Genomic DNA, 25,599 nt, shown 5'->3' on the forward strand with positions numbered 1-25,599 from the left:
CTTATATCACCTCAACCTAAAACTGGCAAAATTAACTCCTCTTCTCCACTCTCCTTACCTCTCCTCATCCCTGACAGTGGCATCAACATGCATCTAGTCACCCAAGTTTGGTTATCTTTAACTCATCCTTCACCACCAAATATTCAATGAATCACCAAGACTTGCTCATTTATCTTATGAAACATCTTGTATTTAACTCTTCCTCCATATGTACATAGCTCCCTACTTCTCATGTCTGGATTACTATAAGAGACCTCTACACTTCGCCTCCTCAGTGTTTGACCCTCCAATTTATTCTGCTAATTTCTAGTTAATTCATTTCCCTTAAATACTGTTTTCATCATGCCACTTTCCTGCTTGAAAATCTTTCATGGCCCCTTATGTTGGCATGTGAAATTAAAATTCCTTGGCTTGGCCTTCAAAGTCCTGAAAAGGCTAGGTCTAGTCTACCTATCTGATCTTCTTGCCTATTCACACTGGGCTCCCCTCCATCCCAAGAATAATTCTATCTTCATGGGTTTATTCATTACACTGTTCCCACTGGCTGGGAGTGTTCTTTCCTTTTCCCAACTATATAAAACCTACTCATCCTTCAAGGCCCAACTCAAGGTCTCTCTCTTTAAGGAAACCTTCTCTGACAATTAACTTTTTCAGTGATCTCCTACCACATTCAGGGTCTGCACAATATAAATTAGGACTTAAATAGATTATCTGTATTATTCCATATTCCATATGTTTCAATTTAGGGTCCTTGAGAACCACACCCTCCCTATCCCTTGTACTGTAGCTCACAGAAGCACAATGCTGAGCACCTATGTGGGGCACAAAGTATGGAAAACCTCCTCCACCAATATAGATCTGCAACTCCTCAATAACTTACAATCTTGTGGTCCAGGGTAATAAGATGCTAAGTGACTCACCTACAATCACAAAGCCTATTAGAAGTACATATCAAAGGCAGTATATGTCAAACCCTAAATCCAGTTTTCCTGATTCTCTAATTGAACACATAATAGGCACTAAACACTTCTCAAATGATCAGGACTCACAATTATTTTAAAATACAGTCATGTCTCATAAGGAAACTCCTAAATTACATTTTACAAAATTAACAAATTAAGGTGCAGTGATCTACATTACAAAAGGATTGTACCTTAAAGTTTCTTTAAATACCAGCTGCCCTAAATCATGCAAAATTATATGATAAAACAAAAATCAGCTTCACACTAAAGTCCTGAACAAGGTGAAATTCACCTATGATTCATTTGTAAGTTGGTGGATTTACTTACAGGTCGGCCAAAAACAACAGCTCCTGGGTGCAGATAGATTTCCACTACATCGCTTTCTGGCACCACCTGGACCCGCTGCACTTCCCCCTTTGCCAGCATCTCATTCACAAAGTCGCTCCAGGAAATGCTAGCCACACTAATGTTTAGAGAGTTCAGCAGGCTCATGACAACAGCAATGACAAATAACGTCCGTAACCGTTCACGATACATCTGATCTTCCCGTTCTTTCCGTTTCTTTTCCTCTTAATGAATGGGAAAACCAATGGAAAAGATTTAAAACAAATACATAAGGAACATAAGATAAGATAATGTTAATATTTAATGAGAAGGTAATTAAAATAAATTCCATTTTATATATTTTTTTCTTTGAAAAGTCCAACCCAAGAAAGGTAGCATGTGTCATATGAGATTTTTACTTTTTTGCCAGTTTCCCAACCAACTTCACTGAGGCATGTGTCAATCATATGACCTGTTCATCCTGGTGTCTAAGATCACATTAGACAGCCTAGAGATGAATCCCTGTCCATTGCCCCAAATATTGCCTTCAATAATCAGGCAGTTGTGATATAGAATCAAGAGTACTAGACTAGGAGTCAGAAGCTCTGGTTTCAGATGCCAGATCTGCTACTTAGTAAAGGATGTGTGACTTTGGGGGACGCAATTCCTTTCTCTGGCCTTTATTTTCCTCATCTGTAAAATGAGGGGATTGAACTAGAAAACCCCTCAATTATAAGCCTATAAATTATGGTAAATCATTCCTTTTATTAATCATTAATGACAACTTCATCCTCAGAACCGTGCTAGGTACTGTGAGGGACACAAAAGCATTTAAGAAAGAATCACAGAATAAAGCTGGAAGGATTTCTGTAAATAATCTATATTAATAAGTATTAAAAGCTTATAATTTTATGAGGTACTGTGCTAAGTAAGCTTCAAGGGCACAAAGAAAGAGCAAAAATAGTTCTTGCTCTCAAGGAACTTGCATTCTAACAGGAGACACAAACATACAATATACAAGATATCTTCAGAACAGATAAAAGATGCCCTTAGAAGGGAAGGCTCTAGTGACTAGGAAGACCTGGAAGGTTTCATGCAGTAGGTAGCATTTGGGCTGAATCTTGAAGGGGGCTGGGGATTCTAAGAGGAAGAGATAAGGGAGAGAATTCTAAGCAAGGGAGACAGCCAGTGTAATGGCAAAGAAACAGGAAGTGGAGAGTCAGCATAAGAACACCAAGAGGCCAGGGTAGCTGGACCACAGTGTGCATGAAGGGCAATCATGTTAAAAGACTAGAATGAAGAGGCCAAATTGTGAAGGGCTTAAAATACTAAAAAGAGAACTTTGTATTTGTTCCTGAAGTTAACTGGGGGGTGAGGGGAAAGGCATGACATGTTCAGATTTAGGAAAATGGCAGCTATGTGGAGAATGAATTGGAGACGAGATTCGAAGCAAGGAGACCTACTAAATTATGAGCTCAGTAACAGCAGGGACTGCCTTTTGCCTCTTTTTTGTATAAGCATAGTGCCTGGCACATAGTAGGCACTTAATAAATGCTAACTGACAGAACAATTATTAAAGTATAGCAAGGATCCAGGACAGAGGTGACAGAAGCCTGAAGTAGTGCAGTGCCTCTGAATCGAGAGGAGATGTACATGAGAAATGTTGTGGATGTAAAAATGACCAAGTCTGGCAACTGAATGAATATATGGGGCAAGCCCCAGAAGAGGAGAAGATTACAAACATGGGTGACAGGAAGGATGCCAGTGCCCTTGACAGTAATAAGAAAGCTGGAAGACAGAAAGTCTGGGCGGGGAAAGATGAGTGCTGCTGTGGAGATACCAAGTTTGAGATGCCTATGGGGCATCCAGTTCAAAGTCTATAAAGGCAGTGTTGGGACATGAGGCCATTCTGAAGAAGGACTAGCCCTGGATATGTAGATCTGAGAGTCATAAACGAGCACTTAGAGTAAGTGCCTCCTAGGCGCACAGCATTGTGCTAAGTGCTGGGATACAAATACAAACACCAGCCAGCCCCTGATCTCAGGGAGCTCACCTCCAATACAGGAAGACAACCACAGAGGAGGTTTCAGAGACAGGTGAGAATGAAAGGCCCCTTGGTCCTTAGAGTGCAATGGCAAAGCAGATGATAATGAATCTTCCTTAATGCAATTTCTTATTATTATAAAACAACTAAGTGGTTTCTGATGTTAAACTATTTGACAGTGCCAAGGACTCTGGAGGCAAGAACCTTGTTTTCCAGGTCTTCAATAGCTACAGTTGCTCAGAATATAGAAGCTGCAGCACCAGGTGAAGAAGCTGCCAGATCCCTTCTCCACAAGGGTTGATTCCGTCCCTGCATTTTGGCAACAGGGGTCAGGATGAAAAGCAGGGCCAGAGATACTTGGGCTTAGCTGCCAGGGAGCTACAGTTAGTCAGTGGCTGGTAGTAGGAGCAGGTAACTGCTCTGCAAAAATCAGTTCCCTCAATGATAGCTGCAAGAGCAACCTGGAACCAAGCCAAATAAAGAGGAAATGGCAGTTGGGAGAGTTGGAGAATATTGTGCTGATGTTTCCAGGGTTTGGGGGTTCAAAATCCTAAACAATTTCCATATCTCTACCAGAATAAGAAGGGAGGCAGGGGCTTAGGCAGCATAAGCCATCTGGCACAAGCTGTCTTGTCTCTCCTGCAGGGTGCCTGTTCATCAGTTAGGTTGGCTTGCCTGTCCCATCAGTAGCACTTGGTCTTGATGGGGAAGGAGGGGCTCTACCTACTACACAAAGGTTGGTTCTGGTAGCAGGGCCAATGGTTTGGGGGGCATTAAGACAATAAGTCTGTGGTATCCGATGAGATCACCAAATGAGAGAATGAAGAAAGAGCTAATAAAAGAGCTGTGGGATACTCCCTCAGAGAGTGAACTTGGTGGCAAGATCCTGCAAAGGAGTCTGAGTAGTAGTCAGAGAAGTGCACTGAGAGCAGGGTCACAAGAAACAAAAGGAAAGGTTATGGCAGGGAAGGTGGTAAATAGTATCAAATACTGCTGGTCAGTTGATCTGGCAATTAAAAGATAACTTTGGAGAAAGCAATTTCAGTTGATTGAGACTGGAAGTCAGAATGCAGAAGGTTTAGAGCAGTGGCATGAAACAAAAAAAAAATCCCTGCTGGCCATCCCTGAATTAGAAAACCACAAATTAACATTAACTATGATGTATGGTATTTTAATTTATTTTGCTAAACATTTCCCAATTACCTTTTAACTAGGTTCCTGCAGTCCCTCCAAGCATGAGACCTTCAGTTTGACACCTCTGGTTTAGAGGAAAGTGAGAGAAGAGGAACTGGGGTATTGACAATTTAGCTGGGAATCTAGGGGAGGTACTAAGTACACAGGACTTCCAAGATATTTAAGTGGAAGAGGAGAGGAGAGATATGATGATTAACAGCAAGTTCTACTCAAAGATTTTTTAAGGATATGGTAAACAGGAATGCTTATAGACAGCATGGAAGGAAGCTTCAGATGGGGTGAGATTTAAGACAGATGCAGAGCATCACATAGGGGGAAACCCAAGAGAAGAGAATGGGATCAAGGGGGCACAAAGTGGGGTTGGCTGGGACAAGAAGAGCCATCTCCATCAAAGACAGGGATCAAAAAAGGGATACTAAGAGAAGACTTCAGTGATTAAGAGTTGTAAAGGGGAAAAGAAGAAGCCCGAGGCAAATGGCTTCCATTTTTTCAGTCAAGTTTAAGGTAAATGAGGGCTGGCTATGGGAGGCCTGAGGAAAAAAGAAAGTTCAGAACAGCTTCTATGGTGAGTGACTTAGAGCATAGATTAAAGAGGAATATAATGATTGCCTTGCTACAGTAAGGGGTCCAGCTAAGATTCGATAACAAACCCAGTCAGAATAGTTTTGTGACTATTTAACAGAACTTAATAGGACAAAAGGAGCTAGATGATGGAAGTAATACAGGGTTGGGGGCTGACAAGGCATGAGGAGCAACAGGACTGGAGGAAAAGAGATTTGAGAATAGAGAACAGAGTAAAACTGAACTTCATCACCAATTCGTTGAGATAGGGAAGGGAGGATGAAGTTACCTGAGAAGAGGATGATAGCTCAGGAAAGTACTGTAGGCTACTGACAATCCAGCTGGGAAATTTTTCCATACATGAAACAATTAGTAAACTATATAAAACAGCCCATAAACTAAGCACTAACATATTCTGCACTCATTCTAAGTGCTACTTCTTGGGCTTAGCTGCCAGGGAGCTACAATTGGTCAGTGGCTGGTAGTGGTAGCAGGTAACTGTTCTACAAAGATCAGTTCCCTCAATGATAGCTGCAAGAGCAACCTGGAACCAGTAAAGAGAGAATGGAGGATGGGAGAGTTGGAGATTACTGGGGGGGAGGGGTTGTGCTAGCTCTGTTCAGCCTTCAAGAATACAACTACGAATAATGGGTAAAAGTTACAGAATCAGACTTAGGTTCCATGTAAGGAAAAACTGGGGCAACTAGGTGTTACAGTGGATAGAGCTCCAGGCCCAGAGTTAGGAAAACTCATCTTCCTACGTTCAAATGTGGTCCCTGGGCAAGTCACTTCATTCTATTTGCTTCAGTTTCCTCCAGTATCTTTCACAAGAAAATTCCAAATGAGGTCATGAAGAGTCAGATACAACTAAAAACAACAGAAACAACAAATGAAAAAATTCCTAATGATAAGAGTTGTACCAAGGCTACATCAAAAAGTAATAGAAAAATTTCTTATGCTCTCTGGGAAACTGGGGGCTAGTAGCAGGAAAGATAAAGGGGTGAATTTTGATGAACAAAAAAAATCAATTAAATTTTTTTTTTAAGTATTGGGTTTCGCAATTGCTAGATATTACTTAAGGCATTATATAGAGAAGATTCCTGCTCAGATACAGATTCAACTATATGATCTCTGAAGAGATCAGTGTGGGCTAAAACTATTACAGAAGACTTCACAGAGCAGATTAGACTGAGCAAGGTCTAGAAAAAAGGTATAATTTGGACAGGTGCAAAAGAGGGGTTTGGAAAGTATCAGACCTCTGGTAGGCATGATCCATGGCAGGGAACACTCCACAGACTAAACATAAATGCAGCACTCACCAGGTAAAAGGCTCTGTACCAAATTATACAAAGATGAAGTCAGATCTAGATGAAGAATAAGATTTGGGAGGGGGATAAAGCAGGTACACAAAGGACTCTAAGTTAAAATGATAGACTCAAAAGAGACGAAAAAGAATGCTAGGAGCTATCCAAAGAAGGCTGGCTCAGGGAGGGCTTCACAGAGCAAGCAGTGCCTTTCTGAAGGAAAGGACAGCCAAGCCAATGAAGAGAGCAAACAGAGGAGGGTGATATGGGTACTAACAAGGAAAAAAAAAACTGTCCACTCCTTGGGATGAGACCAGAGTCAGTATATTCTCTAGCTATAGAGTCCGCTACAGAAATGGGAAATGAGTCCAACATCATGAGCTTGACTGATTTGAGGATCACATCCAGGAACCTTCCTGAGGCTTAGTCAAAACAAATCCCACCTCTCTTCATAACCTGAGGCCTTTTAACACTTAGTAACTCAAGATAGCCTTTGTCTTTCTTTCCTTTCTTTGTTCATATCTCCTGGCACTTCTCTTGACATACTAAATTACACTCATAAACAAGAGTAGGCACATACAGCTTCCCCACACAGAAGCCGGTAGGCAAGCAGACAAACAGAGACAGACACACACCCAAAATAAAAAGAGTTTAGGCCCAAAGCGGGGAAGATATTCTCAGTCTGATGAAGTATACCTGAAAGCCACAGGCAAGGGACAGGCAAAGAGGTACTCCTTCACTGGTTAGTGGAGGTGGTGCCTGAAAGTAGCAGACCAGGCAAGAGGCATAAAGGAAGAGCCTATGACAGGAGTGACAGGGTAAAGTAATGTTGCTTAGAATAATGGTTATAATTTTTGGTTCAGCTTCAGAGAGAAAACCAAATGAGCACAACTGCAGTTGGAAAATAGAAGGATATCTTAAAACTTCATTTCAAACTTTATTTCCACAAAATATAAAATAAACCTAGGTCATTACTCATTTTAGAAAGCAGAATTCTCTTCCAAGTTATAACTTCAGGTAAATAAATAGCTTACTATATCTATTGCATTAGAAATCATCTCTGATACTTAATTTCAATCTAATTTTCTAATTCAAGAGGCTGTTTCCAAGAAACAGAGAATCCATTGTTAGAGGGATAGAAGCTTTAAAAAAGTTTCCAAGAGTTGATTAAGTAATTCTTGGTAATAATGAAAATGGAGATTCTTTTTCTTCAGGTAATTGTATGATCTCAATATATGATATAGGAGTAAAGCATCAGAAACAATTTAACTCATGTTGTTGAGCATTTTGTATATTTACTTGTACCAGAGATTAAATTTATGAATAGAAACTTGGGCCAAAGATTGTAGCACAATTATTTTTCATTAGTCTGCTTTTAATACCCTATGCAGAAAAGGTACATGATCCAACTATCTCGCTAAAATTATCTGCTCTTCAAGGACAAAGCATTTTCTACAATTTTCATCTGCTTTCTGGTTTAAGCCTAACTTTTAGAAAGACAAGGTTTAGCTACAAATAGAAACAATATAGCTTTGTTTTGTGCGTATAAAAGTACTGATTCTCACACCTATTCTGGGATGTTTCCAGTAAAACTGCAGGCTCTCTCCTATCAACATGAACTAAACATTCTAAAATATGTCAATTCATCATATTAACATAGCCTGATATCCTTACTATATATCACTCACTGGAGGATAATTGAGGTAGTAGCATTTTTCTTTACCAGTCACCATCAATCTACTAGGTACTCAAAACTGTGTTAGGTACTACAAGAAAAATAGAGAAGTTTCTGTCTTACACACTGCCTTCTGGAAGCCTAACTGGAAAGAAATCATATACTCAGTAATAGTGAGCAATGAAAGATAATTTGTAATAAAAAGTTAAACAGCGTGGTACAGACTATTTAAGTTCAAGAGGAATCTAAAAAAAAGGGGATCAAAGAGGACTAGAATAAATAAATCAGGGAAGATTTAAATAGAAAAAGTGACTTGAGTTAGGCCTTAATGGATACATAGGTTTGGGCACTCTATAGAGCAAGGGTTTTTAACCCTGGGGTCCATAAACTTGTTTACAAATACATAGGTAGAAATAGCAATATGATTGGTCTCCTTTGTAATCCTACATATTTTGTGTATTTTTCAAATAGAGCATTATTATAAGAAGGGATCCATATGATTCACTAGACTGCCAAAGGGGCTTATGACACAAAAAAGACAAAAGAATCCTTAGTGTACAGGGAAAGGGAGGCCAATTCCTGGCAATGAAAGCAACAGAAGTGAAGGCATTAAGGCAGAACAGAGCACTGGCCAGTGAAAGTCCTGCCTAAAATCAGCCCAAACAGAATATGGATGAATAGATGTGGGAAACACTGTTTAGGAAAGCACTCTGTAAAGTGCTCGGAGTGCTCAGCAAACATAAATGAGGAATTATTATGTAAGGGGCCAGAATATGGACAACCTTAAAAGTGGATGAGGGTAGGGAAGCTAAGGGTTGCAGTAAATAGAGCACTGGCCCTGGAGTCAGGAGGACATGAGTTCAAATCTAGCCTCAGACATTGGACACACTCACTAGCTTTGTGACCTTGGGCAAGTCACTTAACCCCAATTGCCTTGCCTACCCCCCTCCCCAAAGAAAAGTGGATGAGGGAAGTGAGAAATGGAGAGAAAGCACATGGCACTGGATGGAGAACAGAACCTGAATCAAATCCTGGCTCAAGTTCTCTGTCTCCCATATCCTGGCTGTGTGACCCTGGGCAAGTCACTTATCTTTTTGGTACAGGAGGCAACCTTCAAAGGCTTTAAACTGCAGAGTAAGTGCTGACCAGAGTTGGCAGAGGAAGTTTCCTCACTGGGAGTAGCATAAAACAATGAAATTGCAAATCTGATTCAAAGAAACAACAGGAATAGAGAAAGCAGTGAATGTAAGATGAATTTCAAATGAAAAACAGAAGATTTAGAGACCAAATGAATGTAGGGAATGAAAGAGAGAGCTTGATTCAGAAACAATCTTGAATTTAGGTCCAATGTGATCTAATTTTGCCCTACATTTATTAAGTTTTTTCTTCACCTAGGTTTGAAAAGTGCCCTACAGACACCTTAAGGCACCATATCAATGCAAGTACAATCCCCCTCACGCTCTGCCACTGCTTGATCCTGCCAGGAGCTCTCCTTACTCTACACTCACTTGTGAAGCTCTCAGCCACTCTCCTGACTTCAATGAACACTTCTTTTTTAACTTTTTTAATATTTTATTTTCCCCAAATACATGTAAAAACAAGTTGTAACATTCATTTTATAAAAAAATTTGGAATTCCAAATTCTTTCCCTCCTACCATTACTTCCCCACTCCCTACTGAGAAGGCAAACAATATGATCTAGGTTACACATGTGCAACTGGGCAAAATATATTTCCATACTAGTCATGTGAAAGAAAACAGACAAAACAAAACAAAAAAAGTAAAGGAAAACGTATGCTTCAATCGGCATTCAGACTCCATTGGCTCTTTCTCTGAAAATGGATAGCATTTTCCATGAGTCCTTCCGAACTGTCTTGGGTCTCAATGATCACACCTACAGAGAGCAATGCCTGAATCTCCACATCCAGCTGTGTCTTCTCTTTGGAGCTGCATCACTAGATATCTCAACCTATTTACAAAACAGAACTCATTCTCTTATCCCCAAATATGCTTGCCTTCCTGACTGCCCAATTTCAGTCTTGCAGTCACTAAGTCTGCTTCATCCTGTCTCATATCCCCATCTTCCTGAGTCTGCCTCCAAAGCATCTCTTGCATGCTTCCTTCTCTCCCCACCCATGGCCACGACTCCCTCTCATATGGAAAGAGTTTGGTCAGAGAAAGGTTTGGTAACACAAGCTTGGGCCATTTGTCAGGTTTTAAGGGGCTCCAACTTTGAATGGCTAGGCCTTTTTATGCCTTTGGGTAACCATGAAGCCACAACAATATGACACAACTAAAGCCCTAAGCTCCTGGGGCAATCAGTTCCAGGTGACAGCTTTCTCACCCTTTAAAGAAAAAAATGAACCTCATTCATGTAGAAGGGGGAAAGGGACCCTACCTAGTGAACAGTGGTCCAGTCCAGATCCTCTTTCTGTTTTTATCTTCTTTTGTTCCATTTTTACCCACTGGGGCTGTAATTTCACAGTCCAAATGTGATGGCAGCACTGTCACTGATGAAGAAAACTTTGTTATGGAAATTTTTACAAATCTTTTCCATTTTTTCATCTGTTTGTTATTCTTCTTACAATTTTAGCCTGAACTGCTTTCACAATAATCTAGTTTAATTGGTCCTACATTAATCTTTCTGCAAACTTGGCTCTCCCTCCAGTGTTTTGCATTGTTTCAAGAACTGATGCCATTCATAATAGTCCAAACCTTTATTCTGCCAATATTTTACAAATGAACTTACATACTAAGTTAGCATTGTTTTTTCTAACATCTTTCTCTGTTTGGCAAGATGAAATGCTTGTTGGCTCGAGTAGTTTCTAGGTTCTTTTGTCCTACTTGAAGCAACTGCTTTACATCAGATAAAATTCAAAAGGAAATGATGATCTTCTACATCAGTATTTGTTCTTCATTATCAATTTTTTTGCCTTTTATTTTTTAAAATTTATTTACTTTTAGTTTACAACATTTAGCATGATTATCAATTTTTTTGCAGAAAAACCTTGTTTAAATAGGTACTATTGAAGCTATTTTATATCCAATCAATCATTCAAAAAGTATACAGCAAGCACCTACTATGTTCCAAGTATTCTGTTAAGCCCTTGTAATGGGAATGTAAATTTTAAAGATCTTCCCTGCCCCTAGGCTAAAGTGCACCTGGAGCCTGGGGCGGAAGGCTTGTTTTTCAGTAGATACTTTTTGATTGGCCAGTGGGTCCAAAAGGTTGTTACATTCTCTGAGCCAGGAGAAGGCTATATAAGCCCTGATGTGAGGCTTTGTTTTGGGGCTCACTTTGATAAGTGTTCTGTGATTTGATATAGATTCTGGGAAGCCGTTGTCCTGAGCCCCCCAGCTTTGAAAAAACCCAGATGTTGACTGGGTATGGATGTAATGGTTGGACAGTTTGAAATCTGTCTACTAGATCTGTTTCTGTCTTGATAATTCTGTCTGTGTACTTTGAAGTTCGGGGTGCTGACCTTTTCCCCTGAACAAGGTAAACGATGTATGTCTGACTGATTGAAGTAAGCTTGTTAACCCATTTTGAGTTGCTTTCCTTTATCAAAGCAGATCCAAAAACCTGTGTTGGCAGCAACTCTGAGGACGCTTGGGGTGCTTGCTGCTACATCCCTAGGGATACAAAAAGAAATTAAAATGCTTACTGAATATCCAGAATATCTAAAAGATAACTGAAAATACAAGACTGGACATCTCCAGAGAGATTAAGACAGGATAGGTAAATCTGAGAATCATCAACGTAGAAATGGTAATTAAATCCATGGGAAGTGATGAGATTCCCAAGTGAAACATTATAATGGGAGAAGACAAGGCCCAGGACAAAACACTAAGTGACACATAGTTAGAGGGTGTCATCTGGCAGAGGATTCAGCAAAGGAACACAGGTAGGAAAGGAACCAGGAGAGAGGGATTGTCCTGAAAACCTGGAAAAGAGAATATCAAGGAGAAAAGAGTGGAGAGTAATTAACAGTGTCAAAGGCTGCAGAAAGATCAAGGAGAATGAGGACTGTAAAAAAAGCTACTGGATTTGGCAATGAAGAGATTGTTAGCAACTTTGGAGAGAAGTTTTGGTGGAATGATAAGGTCAGAAGTTAGATCATAACTAGTTAAGAAGAGAGGTCCTATAGCTATACATGCCTTTTCAAGCCTTGGTAAGGAGTAAGGCTACTTCATCATGTGAGGGAGAAAAGGAAGAGAGTGGCAGAAGGCACCCAAATGATAGAGAAGGTACAACAGTCACCCTTTGGGGACAATTTTTATCTTTTTTTTTTTTTTTTTGCTTTTTGGAGGGGGGAGGAAGGGCAATTGGGGTTAAGTGACTTGCCCAAGGTCACAAGGCTAGTAATTGTTAAGTGTCTGAGGTGGGATTTCAACTCAGGTCCTCCTGACTCCACGGTCGGTGCTCTATTCACTGCACCACCTAGCCGCCCTTTATCTTTTTTCTAATAAGCACAATCTGAACATATGCTGACCATTGCTTTAGAAATATCTCTATCAGTAACAAATTATTCGCCATCCATTAAGATGTAACAGTTTCATCTCTTGTGGTATTATATGATGATTTCTATTTATAGATCCTTTTCTCTTACTCAATAAAGTGTTTATTGTATTTTAGATATATGTAAATATATACATATTTATGTGGGTATATATGTATATATGTAGAGCAGGAGGCTTCTACATAATTCTGTAATGCTGTATTAAGGCATGAGGCCCCTTCTTTTGATGAATCAGAGTTTCCACTGTTTTACCCTTTTCCCACAGATGTGCTAAAGTAACTGAACAATAAAATTTCTGACACTTAGTGATTAATAAATGTTTATTGAAATGAATGGGTTGTCAGTCAATATGTATTTGTTAAGCATGTACTATCTGCAAAGCACAAGGCTAAGCACTAGGGATACAAAAATCCATCCCTGCTCTAAAAGAGCTCCCAATCTAATGGGGAAGACATGACAAACAGCAATGTTCAAATGAGATAGAGAGATATATATATAATATACATACTTATATACACACACACGCATATGAGAGATCAATTGGACATAATAAGGAGAAGACACTAGAATTAAAGGTAGGGGGATCAAGAAAGGCTTCTTACAGAATAGCAGATTTTAGCTGTGGCCTGAAAGAAACCAAGAGATGGAGATGAGCAGGGAAAGAATTCCCAGCATGAAGGACTCAGTCTGGAGAGAATGCCCTATGGGAAGAACAGCCTGGAGAGCCAGGTCACCTGACTGCAGAGTCTTCAGAGGAGGTGGACAGTAAAAAATACCTGGGAAGGAAGAGGGGGCCAAGTTGTGAGGGCTGTCAGCACCAGAGTTTTGCCTATTTGACTATGGAGCTATTTGAGTTTAATGAATAGAGGAATGACAGACCTTTACTTCAAGAAGGTTAATTTGACAGTTGATTGGAAGATGGACTAGAATGAGTAGAGACTTCGAGGCAGGGAAAAAAAAGACAAACTAATGCAATAGTCTAAGCATGAGGTAATGAGGGCCTGCACTAACAGAATGTCTTTGCAAGGGTTATGGGTACATAAACTGAATCTTAAAGGTGATTTTTTAAAACAAGTATTTATGTGTAACATAAGGCAAGCAAAATCTCATCAAATTGTTTTCTGAACAAAAGACAGAGACTTAATTCAAAAAGACATAGCTATATTAAAATTAAGCTGCTGGCCTAAAGTATAGCATGCAAGTTCAAATCATATTTCTTATTGCTTTGGAACCACAATAAAACTAACTCTACCAGGCACTAGAATTTAGGAGGCTCAAGAAAGTTTTCTTGTAGAAGGTGGGATTTTAGCTGGGAATTGAAATAAGCAAGCGAAGCCAGGAGACAGAGAGGAGAGAAAGAATTCTAAGAATGGGGAAAACCATTAAAAATGCCTAGAGTCTGCCTGAGTGTACTATCCAGGAATGATTCAGTGTCATTGGAGAGTAGTGTACATGATGCTGAAGGTACAAAATACTAATGGAAAGAGAAATGCAAATCAAAAGAATTCTGAACTTTCACCACATAACCAAAAAATTGGGAAAAATTAAAAATTATGAAAATGGTCTATATTGGCAGGCTACAAAAATAACAGGCACACTAATAAACTATAAATGAAGTTGTACATTGTTCCAATTATTCCAGAAATAAATTTCAAGTTATACCAAAGTGATCAAAGTATCAATATACCTTAAGCCAGAGAACCCAATAAGGCATATAAAGAGGTCAAAAATGGAAGAAAAACAAAAGGCCCCATAAGCACCAAAATATTGATAGCAGTACTTTTTTGTCATACAAAGAATTGTAAACCAAGTAGATGCTCAGTGATTAGGGAATGGTCAAACAAACTGTGGTACATTAAAGTAATGAAATGTCACTTAAACCTAAAAGCAAAAATATTTAAAAATTCAGAGAACATAGGAAGACTTATACAAACTCATTAAAAGTAAAGCAAATTGAACAAGGAAAACAATACACAGAGTGACCAAAACAATGCAACTGGAAAAAATAAAAACAAAATAAACACTGTTAGGACACAGAGGAAGGAGCTGAGAAAATGAACCGCCCCTTACCTTTTTTTTCAAAATGTAGAAGACTGGGGGGGGAGTACATATACTATTGTCAGACATGATTAATGTGTTGGTTAGCTTTGCTGAATTGCTTTTTTTATTTCTTTCAAAATTTTTTATTGCAAGAAATGGCTTACCAGGGAGGCAGGGGAAGATATATATTTGAAAATGAAGATGATATAAAAACAAAAGATATTAACAGATAAAAATTTTAAATATCCTGGAGTTCTTCCTCTAATCACTCTCTTCTACCTACTCAAACCTACCTCCCCCCTTTTCAGGCTCAAAAACTTCATTTGAGTCAAAAAACATTTTTTTTCCGATCTTACAGACAATTTGAAAATGCTTTCTTCATTCTTTTGCCTTATTACTTTCTAGAATATGCTACTAAACATATGTTAGATAGAAGATCTGACCAGAGATCCTTCATTCATTTAAACAAAACCATCTGTAAAACAAATTATGGGGAATCCTGGGAATATGGTGGCTATTTAGGACCTAGAAAAGCACAGATACCCAACAAACATGCAGGTCAAGTTCTACAAGTACATCAGAAAGAACAATGAAAAAGCAAACCAAAGAGAAATAGCTTATATAGGTTTCTGCAACCAGTTCAGAACCTAAAGCCTGCTATCAGCATAATATATAACATCTCCTCGGTGCCTATCAGGATCACAGGAAGGAAAAGGAAAACTCCATGTTCAGAACTGTCCATGGAAAAAAACACAGAAAGAAGCAAGGTCAAAGCCTAGTCACCAGGAGATAAGAACCAAAACTCAGGAACTCCTGCAAGGAGTGAGTCCAGGTTTTAGTCACTTCTAGGACAAAGTAGGTTCTTCCCATCAGAATACAAGAAGGAGCTAAGTATGACTGAAGTACAATGCTGAAATCCAAAATCTAAGGCTAGAGATACAGGCAAAGAGAAGAAAATTCTGAAAAAAGAGAAATACTACAGCTCAAGATATAAACTCAAAAGACTAACTCAACAATAAGACTAAGGAGACTTCAGAGAAAAGAATGTCCTGATCACAAAGGTTGCCAAGACTATTTGAAAGAAATGAAAGATTTAAATGTAATGTTAAAGTAAACAATTGGGAAGGAAAGAAAGGCAAAGAAAAGGAATGGCTTAAAAGAGATGTGTCAGGGCGGCTAGGTGGCACAGTGAATAGAGCACCTGCCCTGGAGTCAGGAGGACCTGAGTTCAAATCTGGCCTCAGACACTTGACACAATTACTAGCCGTGTAACCTTGGACAAGTCACTTGACCCCAATTGCCCTCCCCCCCCAAAAAAGATGTCACTGAGCGGTTATATTTTTTTTAACGCTTTTATTTAGTTCAATTGACCTATTGAGCTGTTTGAAAATTGGATTGAGCCAAAGAATTGAGCTGCATGAAAATCAGATTGGGCCAAACAGAAAGCAATGAATCCATAAGACAATGAGAAACATCAAAATAAAATCAAGACTGAAAAAGGATAAGAAAATGCAAGGTATAGGGGCGGAGTCGAAGCAGGACCTCCACAGGGCTCTGGCTTCCACCTTCCCCAATCCATGTAAAAGGGGATTCTAAACAAACTGTGGAGCTGCAGAACCCAGAAAATGACACAGAGAAGCTAAACTCCTGCTGAGGACAGCCCAGCAGGTGGCCAGGAATCAGCCAGCACAGCACTCTGAAAGCCAAGCCCAGCTCCACGGTCGAGGTTTTAGCCCCAGGGCAGGCCTGACCAACTGCCAACTGGAGGGACTCCAGATCACCAGCAGCTGTGGCCATTTCCAGATTTATCAACACATAGATGTGGAGGACAAAGTGAGAGATCAGTGCAGTGTGGACTTTGGAACCAGTAGTTAGGGGAACCAAGTGACCAGTCTGAGGGGTAATCACTCTTGCTTTAACCTGCTTGGATCTGGACTGCAGTCTAGGGTGGAGGTCCTGGGGTGTGTGACCAGCTTGCCAGAGTGAGTGAAGGCTTCAGAGAGGGCACCCAACTAATACCTCCAGCAGCTGAGAAAACCCCAGCATTTAAGACGAAAGCTCCCCTGTCTGGTGGCAGAGTCCTACTGTGGCAAAAAGCCCAGGGGTCAAGTGACTGAGTGGTGACATGACCAGGCAAAAAAAACAAAGCAAACAGAAGAATCCAACATTAGACTCCTATTTTGGGGACAAAAAGGTACAAAGCATGGAACAGGAGGAAGACAGTGAAGTCAGAACTCCTGCACCAAAAGCTTCAAAGGAAAATACAAGCTGCTTACAGGCCATAGAGGACCTTAAGAAGCAGATAAGAGAAGTGGAGGAAAAATTGGGAAGAGAAATGAGAACGATGCAAGAAAATTACAAAATGAGAGTCAACAGCCTGACTGAAGGAAATCACACCTCAAAAAACAGACTAACTCAACTGGCAAAAGAGGCTCAAAAAGGCAATGAGAAGAATGCCTTAAAAAACCGAATTTGCCAGATTGAAAAAGAAGCCCAAAAGCTCAATGAGAATCATTCCCTTAGATTTAGAATGGAGCAAAGGGAAGCTAGTGACTTTATGAGAAATCAAGAAGATGTTAAACAGATCCAAACAAAAGAAAGAATAGAAGGCAATGTGAAAATAAACACTGCCATGGAAAATAGATCCAGGAGAGAGAATTTAAAAATTATTGGACTACCTGAAAGCCATGATCAAAGAAAGAACCTAGAAATCATCCTTCAAGAAATTCTCAAGGAAAACTGCCCTGATGTTTTAGAACCAGAAGGCAAAATAGAGGTTGAAAGAATCCATCAATCACATTCTGGAAAAGATCACAAAAAGAAAACTCCTAGGAATATTATAGACAGGTTCCAGAATTCCCAAATCAAGGAGAGAATATTACAAGCAGCCAGGAAGAAACAATTTGAATACTGTGGAAACAAAATCAGGATAACACAGGATCTGGCAGTTTCTACACTGAGGGATTGAAGGGCCTGGAATATGATAGTCAGGAGGGTAGAAGAGCTGGGATTAAAACCAAGAATCACCTACCCAACAAAACTGAGTATCATGTTTCAGGAAAAAATATGGTCATTCAGTGGAAAAGAGGACTTTCATGCATTCTTAATGAAAAAACCAGAGTTGAATAGAAAATTTTACATTCAGATACAAGAAGCGAGAGAAGCTAGAGAAGCTAAACAGGGAAAATAAATCATAAGCCACTTATCAAAGTTGAACTATTAACATTCCTACATAGAAAAACGATAATTGTAACTGATGAAACTTTTCTCAGTATGAAAATAGTTGAAAGGGAATAGAAATATATATATATATGTATATATCAGAGGGTATATGGGCGTATGAATACTTATGTGAATGTGTGTATATATGTTTACAAGTATACATAGACAGAGGGCACAGGACCAAGTTAATAGGAAGGGACGATACTTTAAAGGTGAAATTAAGAGGTGAGAGAGGAATATAATTAGAGGAGATGGAGAGAGACAGAATGGGGTAAACTATCTCATATAGATGAAGCAAAGGGAAAATGGGTTACAATGGAGGGGAAGAATAGGAAGGCAAAAGGGAATGGGTCAACCTTATTCTCATTGAATTTGGCTCAGGGAGGATATCTCACCCTAAAGGAGAATAGGGAGGAAGGGGAAAAGAGGGGGGATGATGAAAGGGAGGACAGGCTGGGGGGGAGGGAAGCTGGAAGCACTCACTTTTGAAAAGGGACAAGATCAAAGTAGAGAATAGAACAAGTGGGTGGTGGGATAGGAGGGAGGTAAATTAGTCAGTCTTTTACAATATATCTTCTATGTTAATGTTTTGCATTAACTACACATGTACAACCCATACTGAATTGCCTGTCTTCCTGATAAGGGAGGGTGACGAGGGAGGAAGGAAATGAATCTGCAATTCAAAGTTTTAAAATCAAATGTTTAAAAATATATATACGTATATATATATATTATTATTAATATTATTTTACATGTAAGTGGGAAATAAGATATACAGGTACTGGGGCATAAAGATCCACCGTGCCCTACTAGAAAGTCGGAGGGGGTATGGGAGAAGATATGGGACAGCAGATTGGAGGAGGGGATATCCAGTGGGATTGCTATTTTGGTGTGGTAGGTAGGGGAAAAAACGGGGAGAAAATTTGTAACTCAAAATCTTGTGAAAATGAATGATGTAAACTATAAGTTAATAAAACATTTGGTTAAAAAATGAAAAAAAAATTTTTAAAAATAGAAAACTTTAATTTCAAAAAAAAAAAAAGGGTCAGCTAGCTAGATGGTGCAGTGAATACAGCATCTGCCCTAGAGTCAGGAGGACCTGAGTTCAAATCCGGCCTCAGACACTTGACAGTTAAGTAGCTGTGTGACCTTGGGCAAGTCACTTAACCCCAATTGCTCTGCCTTCCCCCTCCAAAAAAAAAATAATAAAGAGAATGAAAGAAGAAACAAGTGGCATGGCATATCAGAACCTTAATGAGGACATAAAAAAACTTAAAACAAGCACACTGCCTTGGTCCTGCTCTAGTTTAATGGTCTTAGAAGAAGGAAATAGGAGGAAAGGGGAATTTACTAGGGAGGAAAGGAAGAATGGGAGGGTACTTGGTACAGTATATAATAGGGCATGAATTGAAGAACACACCAACAAGAAAGGGATGAGTGGGGAATAGGCATCCCATGAACCTCAATTTCATTCAACATGCAAATAGATGCAGATGGGGAAAGGAAGATTTGAGAGGTAGGGCTGTACTGATAGGAGTAGCGATATGCAAAAAAAAAATTCCCATGCAGAACAGTGAAGTATGAAGAGAAGATTAAAAGTAAAGAAAGAATAAAAAACTGTGATCAGAGAATGGGACAAGGAGAAAAGGGATGACAGAAAAAACAGACCACCTCAATTATAGATGACTACTGTTAAGCAAAGGTTACTTTCATCACCTTCTTCTTTGAAAACAGAAGGAAAGGGCCAATGAGAAGGAAAAGTACAAAAGAAAAGGATAGAGAGAAATGTACAATTAATAATCATGACAATTAACAAGAACAAAATGAACTCAATTATAAAACAAAAGAGGCTCGCAAAATGGATTAGAAAACAGAATCTAAAAATAAGTTTTTGAAAAGATACATTTGAAATCTATTCAAACAGAGTTAAAACTAGGAGCTGAAGCAAAAAGTATTAGTCTTCAGGAGAACTGAAAATAATAGGGACAACAAAACTTATTTCAGAAAAGGAAATAGTAAAAATAGAATAAAAAGAGATAATACATTATAAAAAGTACCAGATAACAAATCAATACCAATACTTAATACATATTCAAACAAAAACATGGTATCTAAATATTTAAAGGCAAAGTTCACTGAATTTCAAGGAAAAACACATGGTAAAATCATAATAATGAGGGGTACCCTAAATGTCTTGTAGAACTGGAAAAATTTATCCAAACGATAAACAAGAAGTTAAGGACCTAGATAAAACTTTAGAAAAGTTATGACAGATCTTTGAAGACTATGCAATGGAAACTAAAAGAAATTTACATATTTCTCAGCAGTATATAGCATCTTTGCAAAAAATAAGAATGTATTAGGCCATAGAAACCTTATAACTACAGAAAAGCAAAAAAATTAAGCATATACTTTAATCATAATGCAATAATTACATTTAATAAAAGGCTCTGATGAAAAGATTAAAACTCCTTAGAAACTAACTTAATACTAAAGAAAGTGAATCAAAGGACAAATCAAAGAAATAGAAAATTCCATCAAAGAAAATAGCCATGAGACAACATACCAAAACTTATAAACTGCAGTTAAAGAAGTCCTTGTGGGAAAACTTGAATCTCTAAGTTCCTTAACAAAATAGAGAAAGATCAGGGCAGCTAAGTATTGCAGTAAATAGAGCACTGGCACTGGAGTCAGGAGGACCTGAGTTGAAATCTGACCTCAGACATTTAACACTTACTAGTTGTGACCTTGGGCAAGTCACGTAACCTCAATTGCCCTGCCTTCCCCCCATCCAAAAAGCAGAGAAAAAAAGAGAAAGATCAATGAATTAGGTATGCAATTTTTTAAAAACTAAAAAATAATTCAAAAAAACACAAAATAAACATCAAAGTAGAAATTCTGAAAATCAAAAAAGATTAACAAAACTAAAAACAAGGGCAGCTAGGTGACGCAGTGAATAGAGCACTGGCCCTGGAGTCAGGAGGACATGAGTTCAAATTTGGTCTCATGCACTTAACACAAAAACAATTGCCCTCCAAAAAGAAAAAAAAACTAAAAACAAAAAAATTCTTGGACTGATAAAAAAATCAGAAGCTGGATTTTTTGGAGAAAAAATAATAAAGTTTCTTAGTCTGATCTTGTAGTGAGAGGAAAACCAAACTATGTCAGAAATGAAAAAATAATTCACTAATGAAAATGAAATAAACAATTTTGTCCAATTATATGCCACAAAAACTGATAACTGAGATGAAGTATAGTGCTTGGCACTTAGTGAGGGCTCAGTAAGTAGATACTGATTGACTGAAGGAGATGAATATTTACAAAAATGTAAAATATTGAGATTAGTAGAACAAGAAAGAGGATTTAAATACCACTATCTCAGCAAAAGAAATTAAACATCCTCTAAATGAACCTCCCAATGAAAATACTGTAGGACCAGATAGATTTACAAGTGAATTCTATTCAAACATTCAAAGAACTAATATCAATATTACACAAATTTTATGCAAAAATAGGAAAAGAAAGGTACAAACTCTTTCTACAATACAATTATCATCTTTACACCTAAACCAGGGAGAAACAAAGCTGAGAAAGAAAACTACAGACTAAGTCCCTAATGAACATGTATGTAAAAATATTAAAAATATTAGCAGAGAGGTTACAACAACATCTTTAAAAGATTATGCTCTATGGCTGTGTTGGACTTATATCAGGAATACAGTTGGTTCAACATAAGGAAAATAATAAGCAAAATAGATATATTCTTATTATTATACTAATAACACAAAATAATTTTAAAAAAAGATTCTGAAAAAGCTTTTTACAAAGTCAAATGATTTTTGTTAAAAAGACTAGAACACATACGAATAAATGGATCTTTGCTTAATATAAGTAGTATCAATCTAAAACTAAAAGTAAACAATGTACATAATAAAGGTTGGTTGTCATAACTTATTTAATGTGGTACTAGAAATGTTATATAGCAATAAGACTTAAAAAAAGGAATGAAGAGAAATAAGCACAGGCAAAGAGGAAACAAAACTATTACTTTTTGTGCTTGATATGGTCCATCTAAATAATCCAAAAGAGCCGATTAAAAAATAAATTGTAAAATAACTTCAACAAGGTTACAGGATATAAAACAGATCCCTATAACTCATCAGCTTTTCTGCATTTTATCAATAAAATCCAGCAGAAAGAGATGAAATAGATTTTTCATTTAATAAAACTCAAGATTTTAAAAATTATTTGGGAGTCTATCTAGCAAGACATACATAGAACTATATTAATATAATTACAAAGCACTCTTCATTTAAATACAGACCTCTATAATTAGAGAAATATTAATAGCTGATGGATAGGCTGAGATAATGTAATAAAAATGACAATCAGTACTACTTAAATTAATTAAACTATTCAATGCCCTACCGTTCAAGCTACCAAGTGATTACTTTAGAGGTAGAAAAAGCCATAACTTTTATCTAAGAAACAATGGTAAAGAATCTCAAATGAAATAAAGGAAAGAAGTGGGAAAGGAAGAGTTACCAGTACTAGATATCAAACAATATTACAAAGCAATAAATATCAACATTATTTGGTACTGGTCAAAAAGGAAATTTATCAGAGGAACAGATTAGGTAAACAAGATAAAGATGCAAATAAACATAGTAGCACAGTGTTCAGTAAACCTCAAGACCCCAGGTACTAAGGGAAATATTCACTATTTGACAGTCAAACAGAAATTAGGCATTTAAACAGCATCTCACAACAAATAGCAGGATAAGCTCAAAATGGATACATAATTTGGATATTAAAGGTCACATCATAAACAAATTAGATAGTAAGAAAGGAATTATCTTAAGCAAATTAAGTATCTTAAGGGTAAGAAATTTGGTTGATAACCAAAAAAAGGGACAGAGTGGATAAAATGGACAATGTTGATTGCCTAAAATTGAAAGTTTTGTACAAACCAATGCAGCTTTTAAATTAATGGGAAACAGTTATCTAGAGAAAAAAGATCTCCATAGCAAGTTTCTATGATAAAGGTCTCATATCTAAGCTACATAAGGAACTTATTAAAATGTATAAGAACAAAAGCCATTCCCCAACAGGTAAATGGATAAAAGATATGAACAGGTAGAAAAATTCAAACTATAAACAATTATATTTTCAAATGGTCCAAATAATTAATAATTGGAAAAATACAAATTAAAAGAACACTGGCAAAATGACAAAAAAGGAAAATGTTAAGTCTTAAGTAAGACTCACTAATGTACTGTTGGTAGATAGCAATTTAAAATTGTTCCTACAAAACTTACTAAATTGTCTCTAACCTTTGATTCAGTGATATCACCATAAGGCCTATATCCCAAAGAGATTAAAAAAAGAGAAAAAAGATCTAAATGTACAAAAATACTTACAAGCAAAAATAGTAAAAGCATTCTGTCAAAAGAAATGACACAGAGGCAGTTTCACAAAAACCTGGAATGACTTCTTGTTTGAAATGATATAGAGTAAAGTGAACAGAATCAGGAGAAAGAGGGAGAAAGGGAAGAAGAAGGGAAGAAGAATGAGGCAGAGGCACAGAGGAGAAAAGGGAATCACTGAAGCTTTTCTAAAGTACGCACAAGAAAAAAGAAGGAAGGGGCGGCTAGGTGGTGCAGTGAGTAGAGTGCCGGACCTAGAGTCAGGAGTACCTGAGTTCGGATCCGGCCTCAGACACTTAGCACACACACACACACACACAAAAAACCTAGCCGTGTGACCTTGGGCAAGTTACTTAACCCCAATTGCCCTTCAAAAGAAGAAAGGCCAGAAAAAACTCATAGACAATCAGGACAGCTTTGAAAGTTACTGGTTGAATTTATTATACTATCTGTAAAAGAAAAAGCAAGTAGTATACACACTATAGAAGTCTATATTTTCATACACAATATTTTTATATTCTATGTACATGGAAATGTTCATTTTATTATATGTTTGTTAAATTCAGAATAAAAACTCAGAATCTTAAAAAAAAAAAAAGCAATTATGGGATTTTCTAGCTAGAAATAGAGACTCAGAAGTCGAACTTAAAACCTGGAATTTCCAACTCTGTTCCAGGAAAGTACAACTCACAAAATCAAATTACACAGAAAAGCCAATTAGCTAAAGCACCTGTAACTACTGCCAAAACCACCCAAATCAGAGAGATAGCAAAGAGAAATATTTAGGTCAAATTCTACTCCAGGCCACACAGAAAAAGCTGCTGAAAGCTGTTCACAAACTGTGATTCAGGAGCTTTTCTCTAATAGCAGTTAACACTTATGGTATGGAGGAAGCCAGGCCACTGCTATCTCCACATCATTACTCCAGAGAAATGCCCCTGCCCCGCTCCACATTAGGTGTCCTCTTCCCACACAAGAATGTAAACTCACTGAGAGCAGGAACCTTCTTGCTTGCTTAAATAAGTATCCCCAGTGTTTAGCAAAGAGTTAAGTTCTCAATAAATGTTTCATTTAGCTTGTATCTAAATACCTTCTTTTCTTTTTTTTTTTGCTTTTTATAGGGGAGAGGGCAGGACAATTGGGGTTAAGTGACTTGCCCAAGGTCACACAGCTAGTAAGTGTTAAATGTCTGAAGCTAGATTTGAACTCAGGTCCTCCTGACTCCCAGGCCGGTGCTCTATTGACTTCACCACCTAACCACCCCTAAATACCTTCTTAAACTTAATGTGAAGGTGTTACTTAAGAAAACCAAAAGCCTCAGAAAGCAATGCTTTATCTAGACACAAGCATCTTAGATATAGATACAAGAAGCACTGAGAGTAGGTCTCCATAGTTTAAACTCCACATTTAAGATGGAGGCAATATATTAAATCAATCAATTAAACCAGCCCTGCTTCTGTTTCTCTTGTTGTGCCTAAGTTCTAAAGACTTTCATTAGATTATGGAATGAAATATTTTCATCAAATAAACTACCCTGGTCACTCCCTTTTGTACTTAACCCATCTTTTCTTGGGTGTTGGCAAGATCTGCCACTGATGACTCAAAGTGATAAGGGTAAGGCAGAGACAAGCCTGTGAGGAGGGGCTGCTGAACTGCACCACAAGAACAATGCCAGCTCCAAGAAAGAATGTCTGAGCTCTGGGAAGTGGTCCCAAATGTAGAGACAACTGAGCTTAAACAGCTGCTTCCTCCAACACCGCTGTACGCTCTCGGGTCCTGCAGATTCCAAACGGTTCTTATCTTCACTGAAGACTTTTACTTTTGGCCCAGCAGAACATCTGCTCTAAACAGGCTCAAATATCTGAACTTCATGAACACTGATGATTCCCAACAGACATACTGATGTAAACACTCTTATCATATAAGTGTATGACAAGGAATCTTTCAAATCGGTTTTCTCTCTTATCTAGAGACCTCAGAGAAAGTCGATTAAAGCAGTGCTATTTTACATGACCTATTCCAAAAAGGTACCAAGATGGAGGATAAGTCAAGGGCATATCTCTGAGGTCCTCCTACAGCTATAGAATGTAGGTAGTGCTTGAATTTTTTTCAATTCAATTTAAAAAACTGTATTGAGGCACTGTGCAAGTTATATGCTAGGATTAGACATATAAAGCAAAAATATAAAGAATTCCTGACCTCGAGGTGCATGCGGGGGGAGGGGAGTGCACTGAGGGGATCAGGGATAGGGAGAAAAAGAAAAACATGTAACACAGATAAGAAAACAAAGTAATTTGAAGAGGGAGATAGCAATAACCACTGGAAAG

General features: G+C 38.0%; 1 protein-coding gene across 2 annotated transcripts in view; it reads right to left on the minus strand.

Annotated features, from left to right (window-relative positions):
* SPG7 (SPG7 matrix AAA peptidase subunit, paraplegin) overlaps nt 1–25,599 on the minus strand; it is an 89,406-nt gene that overhangs the window by 51,303 nt on the left and 12,504 nt on the right. The window contains exons 1-3 of one of the 2 annotated variants that reach the window (XM_069085536.1): nt 11,547–11,693; nt 10,463–10,574; nt 1,290–1,531 (exon numbers count right to left, since the gene is read on the minus strand). In XM_069085536.1, coding sequence (XP_068941637.1) covers nt 1,290–1,531; nt 10,463–10,520 — 300 coding nt within the window. In that variant the 5' untranslated portion in view covers nt 10,521–10,574; nt 11,547–11,693. Of the gene's footprint in view, nt 1–1,289; nt 1,532–10,462; nt 10,575–11,546; nt 11,694–25,599 lie in introns of those variants that run through there. The other variant, XM_069085535.1, reaches the window with a different exon arrangement.

This window comes from Petaurus breviceps, unplaced genomic scaffold (genome assembly GCF_028583685.1).
Source record: "Petaurus breviceps papuanus isolate PSGF00001 unplaced genomic scaffold, PetGlider_PUasm1.0 176, whole genome shotgun sequence".
NCBI lineage: Eukaryota > Metazoa > Chordata > Mammalia > Diprotodontia > Petauridae > Petaurus > Petaurus breviceps.